Raw genomic sequence first — 21,282 nt, forward strand, 5'->3', positions numbered from 1 at the left:
ATTTGTGCAGATGTCTCTTCTCCCCAGCCCTCTGCTCTCACAGATGCTCAGTGGGTGAGCCTCAATTCCAAAGACACACCTAGTAGCTTGAGTGATCTTCATGTTCAAACACAGCATTGTCTTTGGCAAGGGGTCCTCCCAGCTGACTGGCTGGTCACCAGTGAACAAAGCCTGCTCTTTGCGGATCTTGTTCATGACGTGAATGAGAGCACTTCTACATTTCTAATGCTCAAGAAAACATTGATAGCAATGAGTAGTGCCAAAAAAAAGGATGAAAACACTCCTTTGTGGAGTAACAGCCTCTCTTTGACAAGAAGCCCGTGTGTTTTATTAGATATTGGATTCAATAAGGCTATTTCTTCCTAGACGTTTTGGTCTGGAGAGGACATGGCTTCTCCATGGATTCTAAGGACATAATCTTGCAGTCTTCTGATTGGTTCTCTTTGCCCACTCTTTTTCTTCCAATTTAGATAACTCATTAGTGCCTTTAAAAAGCTTTTCCCTTCCACATATACCAGAAATCAACTGTGATAAAGAATGATATCTTTTCAACATATGATTGCTTTGAAACCCACCATTTTATGTTTTGGTCCTCTTTCACTTGAAAAGATAGAGGCACCTTCAAGGTCACCGCAAATCTTATGCATTTGGGAAGTACTTGAACAAACGGCACTCTTGTTATCACTTAACTGTTTTTTAGTGCAATGTTTTTACACCTAATGTGTACTGCATGCATTGCCCCTGCTCGCCCTCTACCTCCAGCCCCCACTCATAAAGCTGTAGAGAGAGTCTCTTACTTGGATTATTGTATCCAGAGGAAACGAGCTGAGGGTCCTACAAGAACAAGAAATATTAATTAATTTCCTTATTTTGATGTTCAAAATCTAAGTTAAATGCGACATATATTCCTAGTCATTCAGAAACTAACCATTGGTCATAATTTCTACCAGCTACTAAAATGAAAAACATTTACATAAATGTGCTTATTAAAAAGTTCTGGTAAGGCCCTGGCCGGTTGGCTCAGTGGTAGAGCGTAAGCCTGGCAGAAGTCCAGGGTTCGATTCCCGGCCAGGGCACACAGGAGAAGCACCCATCTGCTTCTCCACCCCTCCCCCTCTCCTTCCTCTCTGTCTCTCTCTTCCCCTCCTGCAGTGAGGCTCCATTGGAGCAAAGATGGCCCGGGCGCTGGGGATGGCTCCTTGGCCTCTGCCCCAGGCGCTAGAGTGGCTCTGGTCGCAACAGAACGACGCCCCGGAGGGGCAGAGCATCGCCCCCTGGTGGGCAGAGTGTCGCCCCCTGGTGGGCGTGCCGGATGGATCCCGGTCGGGCGCATGCGGGGAGTCTGACTGTCTCTCCCCGTTTCCAGCTTCAGAAAAAAATAAATAAATAAATAAATAAATAAATAAATAAATAAATAAAAATAAAAAATAAAAAGTTCTGGTAATATAATTGACATTCACTTCTCTTTTTATTATGGACTTTTTGTTTTGTTTATTGAGGTAAAATACACACAGCACAACATTAGCCACTTTAAAGGGAACAACTATTCAGTGGCTTAGTACATTCACAATGTTGGATAACCACCAACTCATTTCAGTTGCCAAATATTTCTATCTTTGCAAAGTAAAAGTCCTTAGCATTAAGCAGTACCTCCCCAATCCTCCCTCTCCCCAGACCCTGGCAACCACCAGCAGTCAGCACGCTGTCTGTATGAACTGATCTATTACGGATATTTCACAGCAGTGGAATCATACAGTATGTGACTTTTTGTGTCTGGCTTCTCTCACTCTGCATGTTTTGGAGATTCATCCATGTCCTAATATGTATCAGCACTTCATTCCTTTAGCATGGCTAAATAATATTCCACTGTGTTAATACACAATAGTTTATTTATCCACTCAATGATTAATGCATATTTGGGCTGTTTCCACCTTTTGGCTATTGTGAACAGTGCCGCCATACACACACATGCATGTGTACTTAGCCAAGTCCCTGTTTTCAGTCCTTTGGGATTTACATCTAAGAGCACAACTGCAGGTTCATGTGGTCATTCTATGTTAAACTTTTTGAGGAATTGCCAAATTGTTTTCTACAGTGGCTGAATCATTTTGCATTCCTACTATCCATGTCTGAGGGTTCCAATTTCTCCATGTTCTCATCAACACTTGTTATTTTCTGTCTCATAATTTTTAAACATTTTATTACAGCCATCCTAGTGGATATAAAATGGTTTCTCACTATGGCTTTGATTTGTATGTTCCTAATGATTGATGATGGGACGCATGTTTTCTCTTTTAAACTATGACCTTTTTTTAGAACAAGAAAGCAGCTTTATTGAGGTATACATGATATAACAAACTGCATATATTTAAAGTATATAACTTGATAATAAATATCATTAAAAGAATGCTACCATTATTATTTTCTTAATTCAAGGGCTGTTCCACTTTATTGAGCAGCACTTAGATTAAACAAAGAAGAGTACTATTGATTCATTAAAGAAGATCCAGAGAAACAGGGAAGTATGGAGAAGCTGTCTGTAACCCCACCTCAGGCTGTTTCTCAGGTTCCCACGCTCTGTCGCTATGCCAGTGTGGCTCCTCCGACATGTGCCACCTGGCCATCAACACAAGAGCAGAGAGCCACTGCTGGCTACTCAGGAGAATATGTATGGATGGAAATTTATTCTTCTCCAGCTTTAAATCTCAAATTCCCTAAACCTAAACTCCTGTTTGGTACAAGGGATCCTCAAAGTTCTTTGTATGTGGTATATTTATTTAGCTGGGAAGTAAATTTCGTACGAATCCTTTTGCTGAAGACAGACACCCCCAAGCACACTGGAATCTGAGAAAGCCCTTGAATGAGACACCATAATAAATACTGTATTTCATCAAGTGTAACATGCCATCAAAATGGTCTGAGACCACATCACCTCAGGTATTACTAGGAAAGAAAACTGCTGCCGATTACCTGTAAGATGTCACCGACTGTAAAACAAATCCTGATCTTAGGGAAATTAAAATGTGAAAAAATATGTAGATCAGTAAAACACTGTAGCTCTCAAGCCATGGCGCTGACAGAGGACTGTATTCACAGTGTGAGGCCATTACTTCAAAGTAACTTTCACAACCATTTGAGGATCGGACTACTCACGCCTCTCCTTGTTTGTCTACCAATCCATCATTAGAACTATAAAAGGCAAGAAATGGAAGTATATCTTCTTTTATTTTCAGAACCTCATTCCCATCACACTAATTACTAGAGGAAAAAGAACCACCTGATCTAGTTTGGTCTCCCTTCATCCCTACCAATCACTTTCTCCTGAAACTTATTCTATGAAGCTCAAAAGAGTTAAAATAATATAATTTACAATTAATTTCAATGTTTACTTAGAGGCAATACCAAACATGGAGTTTTGAGCCCAAACACTTTGTAGTTTTTGAAGCATGCTAGCAACCCAAAGAGGGAGGCAAACTTTCCAATATCTAGCACTTGCATTCACTCCTGCTGGCATGCATGTTCCTAGGGCACCCTAGGCACGAGGATCCTCACTTCTGTAATGATGCCAGACTTCTTCAATGTAAGCTTTAAAACTCAATCAGCAAGAACAGTTTCAGACCAGGTCTGATCCCACCAGATTCAGAACCCACTGCTATGTGAACTGGGGGTGGAATGCCATTAGGTCTGCTCACATGCCTTCTGAGGATAGAAAACAATTCTACAATTTTGATTATTTATTTGCATTTCAAAACTTATGAGACTGCTACAGAAATGAAGGGAAAAGAGCAAAGCAAATTCCTTTTTTCTTTCTTGGTTAAAATACCTGATAATGGCAGCCAATTTAAAGAAGTCATGCATTCTTTTCTTTACCAAATTCAATTACTTTTGAGGTTTGAAGAATGAGGCAGGCATGTCTGGTGGTATTTGCCTAGGGAACAATGACTCCAAATTAAGTGTTCAGAGAATAGAAGAAGTATCTAAATTCAGTAACCACTAACTTTAGTATATATTATGTCCTTCAATACCCAGACATATTGGAGAAGTTCTCGGAAGCATTAGCCAATCAATTTAGCAGTGCTGGCAACTCTAAAGCACAGTTAAATCGACTTTCCTTGTGAGGCCAAATCACCCCTTTCATCTTAATAAGAGCTTAATTTAATTATTTATTACTCATTTAGGAGATTTTGCCCCTCATTTTTTTTAAATGAATTTAATTTATTGGGATGACAGTAGTTCACAAAACCATACAGGTTTCAAGTGTACAACTACCTTTCGAATTTTATAAATAATTTTAGTTCCTGCACACTAGCAATACAGTGATAATCTCAAACATAGCAATCTATCTAATTAAGGAATGCAAGAATCCAGATGAAAGAATACTAATTAGTTGAGATATAGGTTGGAACAGGTACAGTGTGTGTCAAAATTAACGACAATCTTTATAGTATGTAGAACAACAGTCCCCTAAACATGCCTGTATCCTCATTCCCAGATCCTCAAATACGTTACTTCTCATGACAAAAGGGACTTTGCAGCTGTGATTTTATCGATGATTTTGAGATGGCAGATCACCCTGGATTATCCAGGTCAGCCCATAAAGTGGTGGGCAAAAGCAGGATTACAGGTGAGAGTATGCAAAACACAGAGTTAATAAGGCTACTACAGTAAGAACCATAACCTGCTTGTCTTCTTGCATATGGACAACTGTAAACCTACTTCTGTGCACCCTATATAATCACAGAGGTTCTCATAAGGGCACAAAGGAGGCGGGAGAATCAGTGAGGAGGCGCAACAAGGAAGTCAGCTGTCAGAGTGTGAGCTGAGTGACAGGGCAGCCTCTAGAAGCTGAGGAAGTCAAGAAGAGGCATTCTCCCTGGAGCATTTGGAGGGAACGCAGCCCTGATTTAGACCCATAAGACGAATTTCAGACGTCTAGCTTCTAGAGCTGTGAGTTAATAAATCTGTGTTGTCTTAAGTCACTAAACTTGTGGTAATCTGTTACAGCAAAAATAGAATGCTAATGCAACCCTATTCGGAGAAGATAAATTACTTATTGTAAGCTTTTGGGAAGAAAAGCATTATTAAAATCACACACTGTTTCTACACTTTGTAAACCCACTTATTATTTTTTCTTTCTTGGGCAAGGCAAAAAGATCTAGATTTGAAATAGTTCCATACATATCCTATAGTAGTCCTAAAGACATTTTTTAAATTTAAATTTGAAATTCTGTGTCATATATGATAGTTCTAATGTAATTTTTGGGGTGGAAAATAACATACCTGCAATTTTCTTTCTGCCTTGAAAAATGAATATTTGTATTAATAATTTGAGGTCTCATTTTCATCTCAGGAGTTAAGCTATTGCTTAAACTTAACTCTTTACATTCCTTAAACTAAATTTGCACCATCCTTTTGGAAAAGTCATAATAAAATACACCTTGAGGTGTGTGCTCATTATCTCAGAAAATGTACTTACACCATGGACACGTTTACACAATAGAAATGCTTACATCATTGCATTTTGGGTCAAGCCATGATTTTGGCCAGATTATATACAAAAATAGTCAGAATTATTGCATTGTATTTTAAGTGTGGGATGTCATTCAAGAGTTTTGAATACTCAAGTGACAAGAAATGATTTGTTTTAAAACTATGAAAAGCTATTGTGTAAAGGGCAGACTGTGTACTTAGGCCTAAGGTGAATGGTTAGAGAACTAACAGTTCAAGATAGAGGGGATGAGAGCATAGAAGATTGTGGGGTAGAGCGAGTGTGCAAGCAGGAGGTCAGGTCGAAGGCTACTGCAGTAATTACTGCAAGAGGTGCTGGTCTTTAGAACCCCGTGGTAGCTGTGATGGTAGGGGAAGCATTTAGATTCGAGATGTATTTTGAAAGTAGGGTAGATATGATTTCATGATGGGTTGAATTTGTGGTATGAGAGAAAGAGAAGAGCCAAGGATAGTGTACTGGGTTGAATAGTATACCCCAAAAGCTTGTGTCTACTCAGAATGTGAGTTGGACCTTACATGGATATAATAAGGGCCTGGCAGAGCCTACTAGATTAGGGTTGGCCCTAAATCCCATAATTGCTGTCCTTATAAGAGGAGGGAGATCGAGACAGAAAGACAGAGAAGAGACAACCATGTGAATACAGAGGCAGAAACCAGAGCAACGCAGCAGGAACGTGGTGGACTGCCAACAGCCACCAGGAGTGGGAACAGACAGGGAGGATTCTCCCCTAGATCCTTCAGAGGGGGCACAGCCCCACTGACACCTTGCTTTCACATGTCTAGCCTCCAACACTGTGAGAAAATAAATTTATTTAAAGCTGCCTGGTTTGTGTACTTGGTTCTAAGTGTCCTTAGGAAATGAATCCAGATGGCTCCAGGCTTGTGGGGGAGGTACCGAGGAACCCTGCACAGGGCTGTGGGCCGATTAAAGCTCCGCTTGTGAGATGTCTGGTAAGTGGAGATGTTGAGTAGGTAAGTAGAAATACAGGTATGGAGCTTGGGGGTGGTGATGGGCCTGGAGATACTAAATAGAAGTCATGAGCTTGGGTGCAGAATACGTGAAGCACCAGGCCCACCCAAGAGCACTGCTGGGATGAGCCAGCCTGAGAGCTGCAGGGGGAAACGGCAACGACTTGAGATCAGGATGGGCTAAAAGTCTGCCCCAAAATAAACTCTGGCAAAACAATAAAAACATTTTAAATAAAGGAAGACTTGAGATACAAAAACAATGACAATTTAAGGAACTAGCAATTGTCAAGGCTCATGCCAGAAAACAGTCACACTAATGATCTCTTGAAATAGAGTAGATAATCTTGGACAGAGAAATGGTGGCGGAGACCAAACTAAAACTGACTGTTCCATATTTGGGGATAGGATACAGACACTAATTACAGCTATTGGTGAAAATAAATTTAATAGGCTAATACGTTAAAATTTAATGACAGTTACTAAAAAAATAAAATACAGTATTATGTACATGTCTGAAAACCCTAAAGGGGGAAAAAAAAGAAAAAGATCAATTAACTCAAGAAGAGGTAGAAAGTTTGAATAAGCCAATAGGTGTAGGAGAAAATGAAAAAACAGAGATCTATTTTTTTTTTCTTCCATTTTTCCAAAGCTGGAAACCGGGAGGCAGTCAGACAGACTCCCGCATGCGCCTGACCGGGATCCACCAGGCACGCCCACCAGGGGGCGATGCTCTGCCCCTCTGGGGCGTCACTCTGTTGCATCCAGAGCCATTCTAGCGCCTGAGGCAGAGGCCACAGAGCCATCCTCAGCTCCTGGGCAATCTTTTTTTTTTTTTTTTCATTTCTCTGAAGCTGGAAACAGGGAGAGATAGTCAGACAGACTCCCGCATGCGCCCGAATGGGATCCACCCGGCACGCCCACCATGGGGCAACGCTCTGCCCACCAGGGAGCGATGCTCTGCCCATCCTGGGTGGGTGTCGCCATGCTGCGACCAGAGCCACTCTAGCACCTGGGGCAGAGGCCACAGAGCCATCCCCAGCGCCCAGGCCATCTTTGCTCCAATGGAGCCTTGGCTGCAGGAGGGGAAGAGAGAGACAGAGAGGAAAGCACGGCGGAGGGGTGGAGAAGCAAATGGGCGCTTCTCCTGTGTGCCCTGGCCGGGAATCAAACCCGGGTCCTCCGCACGCTAGGCCGACGCTCTACCGCTGAGCCAACCGGCCAGGGCTCCTGGGCAATCTTTGCTCCAATGGAGTCTCGGCTGCGGGAGGGGAAGAGAGAGACAGAGAGGAAGGAGAGGGGGAGGGGTGGAGAAGCAGACGGGCGCTTCTCCTGTGTGCCCTGGCCGGGAATCGAACCCGGGACTCCTGCATGCCAGGCCGACACTCTACTGCTGAGCCAACTGGCCAGGGCCAGAGATCTATTTTTTTTAAAGAGAGTTTATTTAGAAAGTCACGGAGGCAGAAGTGAGCAGTAGAAGAAATGGGTTCAGGAAATAAATTACAGCAAAAAAAGGGCCTTTGGAACTTTGGGTGGGGGGAGAGAGAGAGAGAGAGAGGGAGAGAGGGTGAGCGAGTGCCCTGGGGAAAGAAGGGGTGAGGATAGGTGCGGGCCTGCTCCATAGAGAGCGGCTAGAGATCTCTTAAAAGAAAACTTTACATACATTAAGTTTTTTGGGGTTTTTTGTATTTTTCTGAAGTTGGAAACAGGGAGGAAGTCAGACAGACACCCACATGCGCCTGACTGGGATCCACCCGGCACACCTACCAGGGGGCGATGCTCTGCCCATCTGGGGTGTCGCTCTGTTGCAACCAGGGCCATTCTAGCACCTGAGGCAGAGGCCCCAGAGCCATCCTCAGCGCCCGGGGCCAATTTTGCTCCAATGGAGCCTTGGCTGCAGGAGGGGAAGAGAGAGACAGAGAAGAAGGATAGGGGGGAGGGGTAGAGAAGCAGATGGGCGCTTCTCCTGTGCGCCCTGGCCGGGAATCTAACCTGGGACTCCTGCACGCCAGGCTGACGCTCTAGCACTGAGCCAACCAGCCAGAGCCTACATTAATTTTTATAGGTGAGTTATACCATGCCTTTAAGGAGGGAAAAATTGGTGTGTTATATAAACTCTCCCAGAATACAAAAAAAAGGGTAGAAAATTAATGAATTTATTATAAGAGGCTATTTTATTCCTGATATTGAAAATGAAGAAGCATACACAGAAAGTTAACTAGTCCAAGTGCATTTATAAACACAGGAGTAGACTTAGTAATTTAAACATGGGCAAAATTAAGTCCAAAGGCATATTAAATGAGCAATACACCATAATTAAGGCAATTAAGCACAGGACTGTATAGGTGATTAAAAATTAGACAATCAATGTAATTTCCTACATTAGCAGATTAAAGAAAAACTATGAATCTCTCAATACAAGCTGAATAAGCTATTCAATGGAACTCAATTTGTGCTATTTATGTGTAGTCTGGAAACCACATCAGTGCTTGCCAGGGGTTGGGGTGTGGGAAGGCTCAATACAGCATGGCAGGGGGAATCTGAGAAGTGACAGAATGCTTCTATATCTTGACTATGGAGGTCTCAGAAGCATGTTTGCCAAAACTTGCAGGATACTAAAAAGGATGAATTTTACTGTTTGTAAATTATAACATCATCTTTAAAAATAAAAAGAAAATTCAAACTTTCAAAATTTTCAGAAAGCTAGAAACAGAAAGATGCTACCTTGGCTGGACACAGAGTAAGCAATTACTACACTCAATAATAACACCTTGGAAGCATCCTCCTTACTGTCATGAATAAGGCAAAGAAGTAGAGGTTCTTTCTAGTTGATGCAAAAAGAATAAAATGAACAAATTTGTGATTTGCAAAATTCTTTATAATGTCTCAATTTACCCAGAGCAGAGCAGCAAAGTCTCCAGGCTTTTCAGCATCCTTTTAGTCCTACTCTGCACTTACCTCTGTGTCATTGGCTGTTCTGTGCCCCTTTGTTCTGTCCTGGCCCCACAGGTCCTCCTGGGCCTCCCACATCTGGGAACCCGCCTGCCTCACACCATTTCCACATTCTCTTCCACCTGCTGAAACTCTCTCCTCCCCTTGTCAGCTCCTCACCTCCTTTAGAGGCTGCTCCAATGCCACCTCCTCAGGAAGATCTTTCTTAAGCTGTCTATTGAAAATCCATTCATTCCCAGTCACTGTCTGTACTTACCATTCTCCAAGGTATTCATTCTATTTTCCCTACTAGAAAAATGAGTTCACCAAAAATTCTCCCAGAACCAAAAGAAGTTCAGAAAGTAGATATATAAAACTCAGTAGATTTCCTTCACACCATCGAGGACTAATTAGAAAACAAAAACTTTCATAAAGCTCATTTAAATAGAAAAGTAAGTGAATATCTTTAAATATCTGAGACTAAACCAAAGAACCTATGGGAAAGACCTACAAGAAAAAAATATTTACCAAAGAACATGAAATAAGATATGAAAAAAAGTGAAGAGACAGTCCAAATTCCTGGACAGGATGAAGATATTATCAGATGGATATACTTTCTTAAATTAAGTTAGAAATCAAACAAAATTTCAAGGTGATGTTTTTATTTATTTATTTTTTTGTGAGAGAGACAGAGACACAGACAGAGATAGGAAGGGAGAAAGATGAGAAGCATCAACTTGTAATTGTGGCACCTTAGTTGTTCACTGATTGTTTCTCATATGTGCCTTGACGGGGGGGGGGGGGAGGTACAGCAGACTGAGTGACCCTTGCTCAAGCCAGTGACCTTGGGCTTAAGCCAGGGGTCTTTGGGCTCAAGACAGTGACCATGGGATCGTGTCTATGATGCCACGCTCAAGCCAGTGACTTCACACTGAAGGCAGTGAGCCTGTACTCAAGCTGGTGACACTGAGGTCCCAGGCTGATGCTCTATCCACTATGCCACTACCAGTCAGGCCAAGAGGATTTTTATAAGGAGCAAAGGGTCATCAGGATGATTCTTAGCCTGACCAAGTGGTGATGCAGTGGGTAGAGTGTCGGACTGGGACACAGGGCACCCAGGTTCGAAACCCTGAGGTCACCGGCTCTGGTTTGAGCACAGCTCACCAGCTTGAACCCAAGGTCACTGGCTTGAGCAAGTGGTCACTTGCTCTTCTGTAGCTCCCCAGTCAAGGCACATATGAGAAAGCAATCACTGAACAACTTAAGGTGCCACAACGATGCTTCTCATCTCTCTGCCTTCCTGCCTGTCTGTCCTTATCTATCCCTCTCTCTGTCTCTCTCTCTCTGTCACACACACACACACACACACACACACACACAATGATGATTCTTAAATTGGTCTGGAATATAAAAAATGTACAATAGGTAGGACTTTTGGATAATAAAGAAGGGTCCTGGCCTGATGACATATGTGTATATGTGTAAATAGGCCAAAAATCATCAAAAATTTAAGCTAGAAGCTGGCCAACTACAGCCCACAGGACAAATAAGACTCATCCTCTGATTTGTTTTATTTTAAACAATTTAATGCTTTTTAGCATTTTCAGGGTTTTTTTTAACCACAATGAATTATTTTTATCCCTTTAAATAATTTTTATCACTTGAAAAAGAAATCTTTATCCTTTAGCTATCACTCAACCCCATCTCCCCACCTCTGAGCTGCAAGCAACCACTGATTTATTCTCTGTCTCTCTATATTTGCCTATTCTGGACATTTTAAATATATGAAATCATACAATATAGTATGTGGTTGTTTGTGACTGGTTTCTCTCACTTTTACTGAGCAAAACATTTTTAATGTTCATCCACACTGTATCAGGTATCACTACTTCATTCCTTTCTGTGCTTGAAAAATATTCCATTGTAATGATACATCACTTCAGTTTATCCATTCATCAGCTATATATCTCTACTTATTGGCTATTATGATTAATGCTACTGTGGATATATGTGCATAAGTTTTTGTGGAGACGTGTTTTCATTCTCTTGAGTATATACACCTAGGGGTGGAATTGCTGGATCACAGGATAATGCAATGTTTGAGGAACCGTTTTAATGCTTCTGAAAGAGGTTGTGGCATTTTATCGCACCAGCAACTGATAGCAGGTTTCCAATTTTTCTATACACTTCCTAACACTAGATACTTTGATTTTAGCTATTTAAGTAGGTATGACTCATTATCTCATTGTGATTTTGATTTGCATTTCTTTAATGATTAATGACAGTGATAGTACCTTTTCATTTACTTATTAGCCATTTGTAGATCTTCTTTGTAGAAATGTGTATTTAAATCCTTTTTCTATTCTTAAAATGAGTTTTCCTTTCATTGTTGAATTATAAGAATTCTTTATATATTATGCTATACCTGTTTCTGTAAATAAAATTTCATTTGAACATAGCTAGTCATTCATTTATGTACTGTCTGCAAAGCTTAAACTATTTATGATCTAAGACTTTACAAAAAAAGTAGATAAATATACTGAAAAAACAGAATAGATGGTCCTGAAACAAATCAATGTATTTATGTGAAATTCAATTGTTGATAAACATGGTATTTCAAAGCAGTGGGGGTAAATATGGGCTAATCCAGGGGTCAGAACCTATGGCTTGTGAGCCAGATGTGGCTCCTTTGATGGCTGCATCTGGCTCGCAGACAAATCTTTAATTAAAAAAAAATAACATTAAAAATATAAAACATTCTCATGTATTACAATCCATTCATTTCCTATCGCCCATGTTCATGGGTGCGGGTGGCTGGAGCCAATCACAGCTATCCTTTGGGACAACACCAAATTTTTATTGGTAATGCGTAACGTACATGGGTTGTTGTATGGCTCTCATGGAATTATATTTTAAAATATGTGGCATTCATGGCTCTCTCAGCCAAAACGGTTCCTGACCCCTGGGCTAATCTATTAATAGTGCTGTAATAATTTACTAGCCATTGATAAGAATAAAACTATAATCCTATGTTACACCTTCCATGAAAAAAATTTTAAACCTAAAACCAATAACTATAAAAGTCTTAGAATAAAATAGAGAATGTTGTTAGAATATAGGTGCAGGGAAGTTTTTTTGTTTTGTTCTTTTAATCTCTGACAAAAATTAAACTCTTTGCCGGTATAAAAGGTACATTAATCAGGTTACCAAAAAAATAGTTGCATCATATACAGTGTGTCCGTAAAGTCATGGTGCACTTTTTACTGGTCACAGGAAAGCATCAAAAGACAATAGAAATGTGAAATCTGCACCAAATAAAAGGAAAACCCTCCCAGTTTCTGTAGGATGATGTGGCAGCATGTGCACATGCGCAGATGATGATGTAACACCGTGTATACAGTGCAGCAGCCCACGGCCATGCCAGTCGAGATGTGGATGGTACAGAGGAATGTTCAGTGTGTTCTGTGGCTCGCTAAATTCGAACCCGTGACCAAAGTGCAACATGAATATTGGCACGTTTATAACAAAGCACCACCACATAGGAATAACATTACTCGGTGGGATAAGCAGTTGAAGAAAACCGGCAGTTTGGTGGAGAAACCCCGTTCCCGTTCCGGTAGGCCATTAGTCAGTGATGAGTCTGTAGAGGTTATACGGGATAGCTACCTAAGGAGCCCTAAAAAATCTGTGCATGAGCCCACATCAAACTACACTGAATAGGTATGAAACTGGGAGAGTTTTCCTTTTATTTGGTGCAGATTTCACATTTCTATCGTCTTTTGTTGCTTTCCTGTGACCAGTCAAAAGTGCACCATGACTTTACGGACACACTGTATTATAGGCACATGAATAAGCTATAAGAAGTTTCTACAAGCCATTTTCTAATATGGGATATGCATGGGCAACGAATATGAATGGGCAAGTCGCATGGAAAACCCATCTATGCTCAAACTCAGAAGAAATTGGAGAAATGTAAATGAAAACAATGAGACAGCAAATTTTCACCCAGAAACATGGATAAAAAGCCAGATAATATTAAACATTGGGAGAGATGTATAAAAAAGTACTCTGAAGCACAATTCAGGATAATTATGGCTTTTGATGCCTCCAACACCACCATTCCTGTTCTAGGCATCAGTACCAGAGACATTCAAGCATCCACAGAAAACTCTTTATTGAAAAAGTGTCTGCGATAACAACCAACCATCAGCAATCTTTTTTTTCCTTTTCTTTTAGCATTTCTTTTATGTATTTTGTTTTATTTTTTTATTGATTTTAATTTATTGTGTTTACATAGATTCTAGTGTTGCCCCGAATACATCCCACCTCCCCCATATTCCCCTCAACATCTCCCTTGATCAGCAATCTTAATGTCCACCAAAAGGTGCTTGATTTGATATATTCCAGCAAATTCATATTATAAAATACTTTGCTGCTGTTAAGCATGAAGAAAATATTCACTTGGAAAGCTCTCCAATACAGTTTGTTAAGAAAAATAAACATCAACCCTTAGAATGGAATTTATCACTGTGATAATTATAATAAATAATTGTTTCAATAATTCACTTGAGAAAGTTGTGATATTTCTATTTAACAATAATATTTTTTTATTGTGGGTATTGGAAAAAATAAAGTTTGAGAAAAATGCTTTTATTATATAACATTCATGAGTTTTAAAAAGTGCATATGCACATATATGTATATATAATACACAGAGAATGACTGAAATGATACACATCAAACTCTTCATTGCAATAGTGAATGGGTAGGGAAATAAAATTTGGACGAGGGTGCTGGGAACTTTGATACTTTGCTCCTTCTATTTGTATAATTTCATCTTTATAATGAGTATGAAGTTAGATATTAGCTGTATTAAAATAAAACGTATTAGACTCACATATAATTTAAACAAATTTTGTGGCTAATTATTTTATGTACTTATTTTCAGAAAACATGGAAATATTTTGTTTTAAAGTCCTGGATAATGTTTTATGATTAGATATCTGTGTAGTTAAATACTACATGTCCTTAATGCTAAGACATTGATTTTATTTATATTTTTATTTTATTTTTTGTGACAGAGACAGAGAGATAGATAGACAGGGACAGACAGACAGGAAGGGAGAAAGATGAGAAGCACCAATTCCTCGTTGTGGCTCCTTAGTTGTTCATTGATTGCTTTCTCATATGTGCCTTGACTGGGGGGCCACAGCAGAGTGAGTGACCCCTTGCTCAAGCCAGTGACTTTGGGTTCAAGCTGGTGAGCTGTGCTCAAACCAGATAAGCATGAGCTCAAGCCAGTGACCTTGGGGCTTCGAACGTGGGTCCTCTGCGTACCAGTCCAACACTGTATCCACTGCGCCACCACCTGGTCAGGCTCTAAGACATTGATTTTAAGATTCACCATTAATTCAAGAACCGCTTTCCAGAAAAAAAACAAGCATACAATCACACTGAATATATAAAATTATTGTAAGATACATGCCAATTTCACAAACGTCTGTAGATAAAATGACAATTATAAGATGCATCACATTTTGCATGGAAGTGTAGGTAAGAAAAGTTGCAATCTTGATTTTCCCCTTTGATGAATAAATATACTGTGTTTGCAAAATGCTGAAAAGCAGATCCATATGCCTCTGGCAAGAATATTTACAAAAGAGAAAAGAATCAAGGGAAAACCCACTGTCCACACACAAAAAATCTCTGTGTAGATAAAGCATATTGTTACGGAGTGACATAGCTCACCTTATTTGGAAATGAAAATTTGTTTGGTTCCACTTTGCCAGGTGCTTGAATAGCAGAAAGTGGTGGAAGCCAGGTCATCTCCTAAAAGGAGGGAAACCAAATAACACTGTAACAAAGTATTGAACATCAGTAGCATAGAGAGCAGCTATAAAGCTGCCTTGATCAGTCATGGAAGGGATAAGAAATGAACAAGAGATGAATAAGGAATGAAAGGGATTAAAAAAAAGAATGTGAAACCCACCTTTATGATTTTTCCCCTAATTTTACCAATTCTTGGTTCTGTGATTATCCCCACGTGCCCTTTATACCATAAAAAGATCTACAAATAAACTCTTTTTAAAAAAATAATCATTTTAGAAAAAGCCTGACCTGTGGTGGCACAGCGGATAAAGCGTCGACCTAGAATGCGAGGTTGCTGGTTTAAAACCATGGGCATATACGAGAAGCAACTACAAATTGATACTTCCCACTTCTTCCCCCACTACTTTTCTTCTCTCTCTCTTCTCTCTAAATCAGTAAATAAAATATTTTAAAAAATCATTTAAAAAAGATCTACAAGGCTGTCCTATTTTCACTTCAGTGAAGCTCCTGAGTAAAGGGATAACCCAGGGGTAAAAGTTCTATGGAAAATGCCATACAAAGAGGACTGCTTCTCTGGCACTTGATCCCATGAAATTCCTTTGGGTGTTTCTGAAGGACTGTGTGAAGCACTTTCAACTTTAGGGATCATTATTACAGGAGTTGTTTATTTTATTAGAAACTCATATTAGTATGCGTTTCCTATAAGCCCCCACACACATCACTTTGGTCTTCATGAAAATGTCACTCATGAAGTGAAAGCACTAATCACATGTATGAAACAAAGATGGAGTATGTTTCTGATATTTATAACTATTTTATTTTATTTATTCAGTGAAAGGTGGAGAGGCTGAGAGACAGACTCTTACATGTGCCCTGACCGGAATCCACCTGGCAAGCCCAGTAGGGGGTGATGTTCTGCCCATCTGGGGTGTTGCTCCATTGCTCAGCAACAGAGCTCTTCTTAGCACCTGAGGTGGAGACTATGGAGCCATCCTCAATGCCTGGGGCTGTATTGAGCCACTGACTGTGGGAGGGGAAGAGGAAGTGGAGGGGGAATGGGAGGAGGGAAAGCAGGTGGTTGCTTCTCCTGTGTGCCGTGACCAGGAATTGAACCTGGGACGTCCACATGCTGGGCTGGTGCTTTATCCACTGAGCCACTGGTCAGGGCCTGTCATATGCTTTCTGACATACACCTTCACTAAGCTGTGTGAGAGAGGAAGGGGTCTCTTGGTTACTTCCACTATTCTTTGTCAGTTCCATTTCCTGGAAGTTATCTGCATTCACTAAATGACTATAAAATTAAATTGAATCAAGTTCTGATTACCAGAAAACTGACTTAGAATTTACAAATAGGTTTTGAACTCTCTTCTTGAGAGCCTAGCATAGAAGCAGCTGGTCCATTTTAAGAGAAGTAAGAAATTCTCTCTGTAGGTAAGGACATTTTCTTACCTCCCTCAGTTGGGAGTAGGGTGGTGCTAAAAGGGTTTTGTCAGGTTTTTGAAGTGAGTTTCTTGAGGATGGTCTTGTGCCTTCTTTCCTTGGGTAACACTCCCCTGCCCTCAGCACCTCAGATGGTACAGATCCACACAGGAAGCAGGGCAGAGGGAGTGGTCAATCCTCCTTGGAAGGAGTTCCTGACCCTTCCTCGTCTCCTACCCACTGTGACACATGCACTTGAGGTACATTAAGCTCATATGTACCTAAGGAGTCCCATCCTCCATTCCGCTGGGACCAGGGTTTCTCCAATGGAAAGCAAAGGGAGAACAGTGGCACTTTACATTCCTCTCACCTCACTCTCCAAGTATCTGCACATCCTATCCTGTGTCTCATCCCTGCTTTTGAATGAATAAAAAATTAAACAGTATCTCTACAATGTCTCTACCTTTCTTCCTGGTCACCTGAACAACCATCTTAATTCTATCTTCATTATTTTTAACCTGAATTATTTTAGGAACTTCCTATCTGGTTCTCCGTTATTAAGCCATCCTCCACACTTGCATCAATTTATCTTTCCTAAAGTGCAGATCGAAATGAAAAGCACCACTTCTTGAATATCGTCATGGACCATCACATGTATAACACCAACAGTGCTGAATATGGCAGTGAGTAGTACTTAATATGGCAACAATGCCTGCTGTTGTGCTTGATGGTTTCAGAATACCTCCACACAACTTTCCTCATTTACAACAACCTTTACAGTAATAATTATTATACCCATATTGGAGGTGAGGAAGTCAAAGCTCAAAAAAATGAAGTGATCTGCCCAAGTTTACTAAGTGCACAAACACCACCACTGAAGTGTTCACTCAACCCTCCTTCCTCCCAATCCAGTGTTTGTTTTTACTCTACTCTATTTGCCTGAAAGACAAACAGTGTCCAAGACCTTCTGCAACAAAGTCCCAGTAGTCAGCTTTGAGCCTTTCTCTTAATCTGTACACACACTACGTAGAAGAAAAACCATGGCCTCTGCTTTCACCTCCACTGCCCCCTTTGTGTGTGAATGCTCTACGCTCGTGTGCCTTCTGGGTTTCTGTCTGTCCATTCAGGCTTTTCTCAAACATCATTTATGTCATGGGTCTTAGCTGATTCCCCTTCTATCCCAATATGGTATGACAGTTCCCTTCTCACGGTCCTCCAAAGCCCTTGTTTCTCTCTCAGTGTTACTTAGATTCTTTCCCTGTGTTTAGTGTTATAAGTGTACCCCTCTATCTGTACTCACTGTTCTGCTTTCTTCTGATATTCTTCCCCCAACGCAGAATAAAAATCCTACTAAGGAATCCTAATCATCTCTTTCAAGAGTCTTCAAACTTATTAAACATACTCTTCTAAAGACAAACTGAACATTTCTTTAGAGGGATAGTGTCTACTCATCTATGTAGATGAAGTACCTTATAGACTAAGTGCCCAAAAGTAACTTGTTGAATTGAACTGAATGCCCATATTTCAATGCAAAATTGCTCAGTGATACTACTTTAATTCTATCTAAGTATTTCTATGTGATTTTCTACATAATTAATGCTGCTTTATATATGAGGAAAAATAAAGACAATAGGGTTGCTTGAAACATTTAAATCTCTTAGAATTCCCCAAAATACAGGGTTGTTTATATGAAATAATTATTTGTTTTTAATGAATGTACAATGACTTTTTAAAACTATTTGGAATTGCATGGAAAAATTAAGGGCAAATAGGCTATTTCCAGTTCCTCTTCTGTCGCTAGCTCAGTGAGCTTAGGTAAATTCACATCTTCAGTAACTGGTAGTGATTTCAAAGCACAAACTTTGGAACCAATCATATCTCCATCTATGCTATCTTAGAACCAGAGGAAATAGAGATGCTAACTAGCGCATGGCTTAATCATGGGCATTAAATGAGATAATACATATAAAGAGCATGGGATGGTCCTCTTATATTCAATAAAAGACAGCACTGATTACTATCAAGCTGAGTTTCAGAACTCTTTTCTCTCAAATAAGAAATACAATTTCTCTCTGAGTTTTAGATGTTGGGAGCCTGAGAATAAAAGAATATATAGAAAAGTGTTTTTTATAAAAGAATGAAGTATTATGCAAATATAATCTGTAATTGAGCTAGCAATGACCAATGCAAACAATATTTACTAAAACATAAAGTTATTTAAAGAGATTATGATGTGTGTGATATGCACTTTACATTGGAGAAAATGTCTCTAAGTTTTCTTAGGGGAACTGATTTCTGTCATAATAATAGTAGTCAATGAGGTAAGAGTTGATTAAAAGGTGTTTCATTTGTACCTATTTCTGCTAGTGATTCAGTATGCAAGTGAAAGGGAAATTTCATAATAGCTACAACTCCCCTTGGTCTGCCTCAGCTCACAGGGGAAGAAGCGACTTGGTGGCAAGGCCTCTGACCTCGACGTGCATACCCTGCTTCCCACCTGTGCCCATATCCTCTTTACTGCTCTGCTCCAATTCTCTCCACCTGGGTGTCCTTTCATCACATCCTGGACCACGGGTAGGACAGGAAGAGAAACAGACTGGTGCCCCAAAGTCAAGTAGCTCCTGTCTGATCTTATAAACTCCCTTAACACTTCTTTGATCTGTCTGCCTTCCTTCCTTTTTGATTTTCTTGTCACTTAGGAGTGGGGCCACACCCCATTCCCCAGCACTGACAGGTCCTCAGATTTAAGCCTAGCTTCCTCAGCCAACTGACAGGATTGAAAATCAACATATCTTTGTTAACACAGCGTCACCAGTCCCAGCCCTAAGCAGATGTCTTGTTATCAAAGGGACATATTTCAGAGTGTCTTATTTCTTATATAGGTATAAAATGCCAAGTCTCTTTATAGCAAACACACTCGGTTTTCTCCTAAACATAAGAGCAGATGGTTAAATGGTAAGTGTATAGAATACTGCTCTTTGCTAACTGTCCGGTGTTTTCTCCAACCCCTGTGCTTCAGAATGCCATGGACATGGGCACAGTCTGCATTTGCATGGCTATTGTACATCACTGACCATGAGTCCCCAAAACCCACAGTTTCAACATAAATAGACTGTGCTCATTTAGCACAGCCGTCTTCTCCTTCCATGTCGTAGGACATCCATTCACTAAGTCCTGCAGCTTTTTGTTATTTAAAAAGAGAAGAGATAAACATTGAATTTTAGCCTAAAACCTAACCTCTGAGTTCAAAATGAATAGTTATAAAGATCTGCAAAGTATATTTAGTTTGCAAATAGATTATGCTAGAAAAAATTTAAACAATATTTTAATTTTCCTACTAAAATCAGTGAATGGAAAATCACTTTTGCTGGTTCCGTTCCCTGTCTACTGTCTCCCCACCACCATCTGCTTCAGTCACTGCCACAGAAGTGATTTTTCCAAAACCCTGATGGTGCCGTGTTTGCTCAAAAGCCTCCAGTGACCCTTCTCCCAATTGTCAGGATGCTCTGTCCAGCGTTGCCGTTCAGGGATGCTGCCATCTGACAGCCTACTCCTTTCCTGCACAACCCACCCCAAGCCCTGGGGTGGACATCCCATTTCCTCTGCCTGCCTTAGGTTTTCCTGTCCCTTCACTTTATTCCAATGTCACTTACCACTTCATTCTTTCTTATAACCCGCCTCTCTAGGAAGCTCACTGGCCAGTGCTATCCTCAGCCAGGACCACACGCTTCTATGTCCGTCACACACAATTTGTGCCATGGATTTCATATTTGCATGCTACATGGGGCTGCACATTTTCCTTCTGTGTGTCACCATGATCAGATTCTACTTCTTAACCCCTACTAGATTATGCCCTCGTCGAGGGAAGGGACCATGTGTTATAACTCTCTTGTAAGTCCTGAAGGCCTCGCACAATGGGTCCAATAATTTACTTAATTTTTCTGGGTTCTCTCTCTCTTTCTTTTTGCCTGTAAAATGATGGCAACAGCAAATCACACCTGTCTGACCAAACACATATGATGGTTGCCAGGATTGTGAGATTAGATTACCTCTTTCTCTTTCAGAAATGTCTCAATTTGGGCTGCCAAGTTAGAGGTCTGCTGGAAAGGAGACTTCTTCCCCAGGACTGGAAAATGACCACAGCTACCTCCAGAATTCTTTGTACTCAGAAACTGAGTCTTTTCTAGATAAAACACTGGATTAGCTCTGTCCTGGGGAATTAAATGGGTCTCTGCATGTGGCAGCAGCTGCTGCAGCTCACAGTGCTAGTGTGTGCAGTTTCTGAAGCAGAACGATCACTCAGCTTTTCAGGTCTCTCACATACAATCATGTAATGACACTGATCAGATAGGCGCTGCCAACAGTGGAACATGGTTATGTTTTTATGCGGCCTATCCTTTAAGTGCCGGCAGTGCACAGGGCACTTGCTCTGGTGAACAGGGTAAGGCACCCAACACCTGCTCCTGGGGGGCAGAGAGCCAGCCCTTGAACAGGTAAAGTGGGAGAAACATTCTTGGGAATAGAGCGTCTGTTCCAATTATCAGACCATCCCTGGTCTTTAACTGTGGATCCCAAGGTCAGACTTGAAGGCTGGGCTGATCTGGGCTCAGAACAAACTCACAGTCAAAA

The 21,282-nt window shown here is 40.6% G+C and overlaps 1 protein-coding gene across 7 annotated transcripts in view; it reads right to left on the reverse strand.

Moving 5' to 3' along the window:
* Positions 1-21,282, reverse strand: part of AFF3 (ALF transcription elongation factor 3) — a 729,890-nt gene that overhangs the window by 229,970 nt on the left and 478,638 nt on the right. For all 7 annotated transcript variants that reach the window (XM_066377560.1, XM_066377559.1, XM_066377558.1 and 4 more), the window contains 2 exons: positions 15,154-15,234; positions 798-834 (listed from right to left, as the gene is read on the reverse strand). In XM_066377560.1, coding sequence (XP_066233657.1) covers positions 798-834; positions 15,154-15,234 — 118 coding nt within the window. The remainder of the gene's footprint in view (positions 1-797; positions 835-15,153; positions 15,235-21,282) is intronic.

Source organism: Saccopteryx leptura, chromosome 3 (assembly GCF_036850995.1).
Source record: "Saccopteryx leptura isolate mSacLep1 chromosome 3, mSacLep1_pri_phased_curated, whole genome shotgun sequence".
Classification (NCBI taxonomy): domain Eukaryota; kingdom Metazoa; phylum Chordata; class Mammalia; order Chiroptera; family Emballonuridae; genus Saccopteryx; species Saccopteryx leptura.